Source organism: Nestor notabilis, unplaced genomic scaffold (assembly GCF_000696875.1).
Source record: "Nestor notabilis isolate BGI_N333 unplaced genomic scaffold, ASM69687v1 scaffold6011, whole genome shotgun sequence".
In the NCBI taxonomy this organism is placed as follows: Eukaryota; Metazoa; Chordata; class Aves; order Psittaciformes; family Psittacidae; genus Nestor; species Nestor notabilis.
The window spans coordinates 1,237-6,694 of NW_009915991.1; the positions used below are offsets into that span (position 1 = coordinate 1,237).

The 5,458-nt window shown below is 41.2% G+C and overlaps 1 protein-coding gene across 1 annotated transcript in view; it reads left to right on the forward strand.

Moving 5' to 3' along the window:
* Nucleotides 1–1,066: 1,066 nt before the first annotated feature.
* Nucleotides 1,067–5,458, forward strand: part of PCTP (phosphatidylcholine transfer protein) — a gene marked incomplete at its 5' end in the record, with an annotated part of 5,837 nt that continues 1,445 nt past the window's right edge. The window contains 3 exons of the mRNA XM_010024391.1: nucleotides 1,067–1,235; nucleotides 5,034–5,113; nucleotides 5,436–5,458. The exon at nucleotides 5,436–5,458 is cut by the window's right edge and continues 167 nt beyond it. Of these exons, the coding sequence (XP_010022693.1) occupies nucleotides 1,067–1,235; nucleotides 5,034–5,113; nucleotides 5,436–5,458 (272 nt within the window). The remainder of the gene's footprint in view (nucleotides 1,236–5,033; nucleotides 5,114–5,435) is intronic.

Genomic DNA, 5,458 nt, shown 5'->3' on the forward strand with positions numbered 1-5,458 from the left:
TGTTGTGCTTTGGGATATGCTGTTGGGTCTTAGCGCAGTTTCGGGTGTGATATTTTAAACATGATTTTTTTCCTTGTGAAAATAAACATGGAAGCCTTTAACAAAGATCACAGGAATGTGCGGGACTGCACAGGTGCTGAACAGTTCAGGTTGGAAGCTTGTGATTGATGCTTCAGTGAAACCACAGTAAAGATGAGTAGCTGAAGAATCTCGGTCCCATTATTATCTTCTGGTACATCAGTTCTTCATCTATGAGGTTGATTTGTGAAGCAGAGAGGAAGAAGAAAAATCAACCATTCACTGACAGAATGTTGTATAATCCTTCCCTCCCTTGAGAATGCTTGAATTTGACTCCTACACTGTATATTCAAAATACTCTCATTGTTTTAACTTAGTCCTGAACTGGTACTAACAATAGTACAAATATTGTTCTATAGGCACAGATGGAGTTTCCATATGTTGAGAGTAACATTAAAAGTGTTAACATAGGAGATATCCTGCACCCCACCCCTTCAGTGCAGACAACTTTCAGAAGGAAAATAGCTGATAAATATTGAAGGCAGCTATAATAGTGCACTGTATATAAGCATGAACATTGTAAAGCATTCTTGTATCACAGCTTGAAGGATAAGCACACCTACTTTGCTGGAAAGCTTATTCCAGATGGTGCGGTACTTGGTAACCTCCTGGGAATGGCTGAGATTCTTAAGCATGTTATATAGGATCTGGAGACTTTGCCACAAGAATTTAATGCTTCTGGTAAGCTTTGATGTGGGCAGAATTTATTTTGCACTGACCACTGGAGATGGAAATCGGCATGTGTGTGAAGAAACATGCTCCCTTTGGAAAGACTTATGAAGTAAAAGGGTGCTGGTGTAAGGGAAAGAACAACCATTGTGAAGGGCAGGTCAGCCTGTCTGGATTTACACTTTTATGTATAGATTAAAAAGTCAAGAGGTTAAAGACTGCATCTCGCATTGTTTTTTGAACACTTCTTTCACAGCTCTTGGGCAGATTTGTAGTATGTGCCCCACCTAACTTCCTTCAGCTGCTCTCCCTGCTGCAGAGTGCTTCCCTTTCCTGTGTGACTTTTCCTCTCTCCTTTCTGTTTCCACAGCAATCAGGACTTTATGAGTATAAAATCTTCGGTGATCTCACTGACTGCTCCCCAAAGCTATGTGTCGATGTCTATATGGACTTAGATTTCAGAAAGCAATGGGATCAGTATGTTAAAGGTAAGCTCCTCTAGGCCATTTAAATGCAAGCTTTATGTCCACATTGACCCTTCCTACCAAAACTTTCTTCAGAGGTATTTTAAAATTGCTGCATCCAAAGACTTTGGGCCAGACTTAAGTATCTTTTGGGATGAGGTAGCACTCTGCAAATGTGCGAGTAAACACTGACGTGATACAGCTGATACCTTGTCACCAAACAGCCTTTTTCTGGAGTGAATTGTTTCCATGTTGATTAAAGCATATCATTGGCATCACTTCTTATACTGGAGCACCTTGTGGATCGAGTTGTTGTAATTCCTAAGCTAAATTTTAGTAGATGTTCTGTGGAGCAATGGAGATGGTGCCTTTTGAGCATCTTTGCATATTGCAGTGGAGCAGTGCAATCACAGAATCATAGAACACCAGACTGGATCAAGGATCATCTGGTCCAACCTTTCTTGGCAAAAGCAGAGTCTAGACAAGACAGCCCAGCACCCTGTCCAGCTGAATCTTAAAAGGTGTTGGGGAATCTACCACTTCCCAGGGAAGTTAATTATCAAAATGGCTGATTGTTCTCATTGGGAAAAATTTTCCTCTGGCTTGCACCAGTTTGATGCATGATGGAGAGTCTTCTCCTGAAAGTATTGGTTGTTCTTGGCACTTTTAGCAATCAGAAATGGGTGTATTGAGAGAAAAGTTGGTGACTTTGGGCTTTTACAGAGAATGGAATAACTTAGTTGTGTTTATTTAATGTTGTGTGTGAAAAAGGGAGTTGAACCTGGGTATCCATATGATGTTAAAATATCTTAAGTCAGCAGTGACAGGGCAAGGATTCAGCTGATGTAGGCATCCAGTAATCCATTTATTTTAAAGATGGGAAGCCTTTCCCTGTTAAGCTGTGCTTAAAATCAGTTCAGGCCAGTAAAAATGAAACATGGTCAGAGTGCTTTGCTGAACAAAGAACACTGTTAAAAACCCAAAGAACTGTTAAGTGCTGTGCTTGTTAAGTCTAGGGCAGCTCTGTGGTGAATGATCGATGGTACTGCCTTTGGCTGTATTGGTACAGAACCACATACTTGACTTGTGTCAGTACTTGGTCAAGCTTATGAAGCTGTGTACTCATTAGGAAGTGTTATTTGTCAAAATGGTTGATGGATTTCTTTTAGCAAAGGTCACTTTGCCATTAATGAAACAAAACCAGATGGAGTGGATTCGACATTATCATACTGATGTAAAAATACTATGTTATCTTAAGTTACTTCAGTAGTCTTCAAGTGCATTTAGGAGAACTGAATCCTTCTTAAACAAACACTGGGGTTTTTTTGTAATGCCTTCTTAAAGAAAGGAAAGGAAGCAGTTGGGGGAAGCTACACCCTGAAAGTAAAAACTAGATAATGTTGCAGAACTGGCGTTTACATCCTTGCTGACCACGTATGTTCATCTGTGAATTCGTACTTGTGCTGGTACTTCAAGCCCACTGTTTCATAGAAGTTAACTCTTGGAAAGTTACAAACATAATGTTAATGCTTTCCTTTTAGCTTAAAAATTGACCCACCCTTCTTCAGAACTGTACACGGGATGAGACAGTGCCAGCAGATATTTTCAGTGTAAATTACATAAGCTTGGGTTTTCTCCTTTCACATTTAGGGAGAAAAACCAGACTGCTTCAATTCAGAGCCTTCTTGCTCTTTGTTTTACTGTTTGTATTCCTTGTTGCTCTTAGAGCAACAGTGTAAAGAAGAATTCTCCCCTGAACTGCTGGCTGGCATTGAAATAAACATGTGACCAGAGTAGAAGTAGCTGTCTCTTTAGCTGAAAAGGTAACTACTCCTGCATAAAGCATAAGAGGAACTAATCTCTCTCCTCTAGTTCTGTTCAGCAAAACTCTTTTTGAAGGCCTGACTGGAGGCAGATATGGATGGGATTCCTGCAAGTACTTCAGAAGGTTGTGCTTTGATGTGTTCTTGCCAAGGGTTTGCCTGAGGCCTCAGAAATTTTGGTACTAGTCTGTTACTGTTGTTGCATTGCTATTAGTAGTCTGGCTGTTTCCAAAGCAGGCTCCTGGGTATCCCCAAGATGTGGACATTCTGAGGCCACATTCTGAGTGCCACAGCTTCAATCCAGCAGGGAAGCTGTTCCTAAAACCGTGGATTAGTGCCCGAGGTACCATATGCTTCCGTGGCATGATCCAGAATGACTGGGCCAGAGCTATATTGAAACTTGCTACTCCTGATTGCAAGAGTGAACTCATACTTCCCAACAGTTTAATGGTTATAATTGACTGCTAAAGCAGCTGTGCCTATTATGAATAAAAGAGAGTTGTGATCTGTTGTAGTAATGCTAAGTGAAGAAAATGCACTGTATTCTGCTTTCCTCAGCAGCTGTCCACTAGTATTAACAGACTAAACTGAATACAGGTGGGACGCGGCTTACCTATTGTGTTTCTAATGTGTTTGCAAAGGTACAAAGGTAGGTGAGTTAGTGGCTAACAATTGCATCGAGGTCTTTAAAATACTGTCTTAATCCCTTGGAGGAAGGAAAGCTCTGCCTTTAGGAATGAAAGTAAAGCTAATAGACCAATGCTCCACTGACCTCTGGTGGATAGCATAATGCTTGTTACAACACAGTATTGTGCATCCAGTATTGCTCCAACCTGGAGAAGAGGAAGAGCTGCTTTTGTGGGTGACAGCTGACTTGGAGGGCACATGAACAGAAGCCTGGTTTGGAACATACTACACAGGGGAAGAATCTCCCATCAGTGACACTCTTCCTGCCTTAGCAATGAGAGTATCAGTCTGTTCAGCCTTATTTTCAAAAGAACCCCACTGGAAGTGATGTGCAGGTGCATTAGCTCTGCAGGATATAGAGCACCTCAGGCAGACGTCTGCTTTCGAGGAAAAGACTACTCTGACTGTTCATGTGAACCACCTTTCTGGATCACACCCATGATAACGCACCCAAGTAACAACCAGTCCCTAACAAACAGGAATTCACTTGGCTTAGCCCCATGGCTTGTCAGGTCCATTCCCCTGGTAATGGCAGTTACTGCCTCATGGGAAGAAGCCGTACAGTAGACAGCTTTTCAAGCTCCATTCTGCAGTTTGGTTTGAACTGTTTTCTTCTCCTTTATGCCACATTGCTGTCTGGCTAAGTCACTGCCATGTTTTAGGGATTATTCTTAGATTTTCTTCTGTTTTTTTCCTATTCATCTTCCTTCTGACTGTGTTTCCAGGCAGACCGAAGGTGTGATGAAGGCTCATAAACTGCTCAAGCTTCCTGTTCACTGTTGCTTGTATATTCTGCTGTGAAATTCCTAATATCTTTTCCAAACTTCATTAATCCCTCATGCAAAACTTCTTACATGACAAGTGCTTGTCCTAGTTCCATGTTAACTCAGAATCATTTACAAGGATAGAGACATGCTTGTGGAAAAGCATACTGTACTATTGGCTCAGATTTATACAGAATATGGACAGATGAGGGAAAGGCTGTGGATGAGCTGACTGTCTGAAAGGAATTTGACCCTGCCTCCCCCCAGAATTGTTCTGGTTTTGTGGTTTGTTCGAGTCTTTTAATCAACTATTCAATAGCAGCAGAAAATCAGGCCACCTATTTGTGTATTTGATTACACAAAACAGCCCTGTACAGAACTCTTTTTAATGCCTTCTACTGTTACAACTTTACATACATATCAATTTTGACGTAAGGATGCCATGTAAAATGTGTTCATGTCAGAAATCTGAGCAGTTCTTGATGCCATCTATGGTCTTGTTGCAGTAGAAATTAAAAATATCTAACCATCTTCCTTTTTCACTGCAGAACTGCATGAGAAAACATATGATGGTGAAAAAGTAATCTACTGGGAAGTGAAGTACCCTTTCCCTCTCTCAAACAGAGATGTATCCTTTCATGCTTTTTGTTCTCTTGCACTCTTTTGTCGCTTGGGCATCCAGGGATCCCAACAGTGTGCTGATTCTACTGCTCTGCTGCACATCATCTAAGATCTTGCAGCCCTCATGTTACATGAATATGTATAGCATGAAGGAGAGTGGGGGTGCCTCTTCCCACACACAGCTAAAGCTCACATAACTGGATTGAATCCTGTAGAAGCATAAGAAATAACTAACTTGAAGGGGCTGGTATTTGTAATGGAATTCACTTGTCAATTCCTCATTTGTCAAACTGACACTGTTTTGACTTGCCTCCTCAACTTGAACACAGTATGTCTATATCCGTGAATGCCG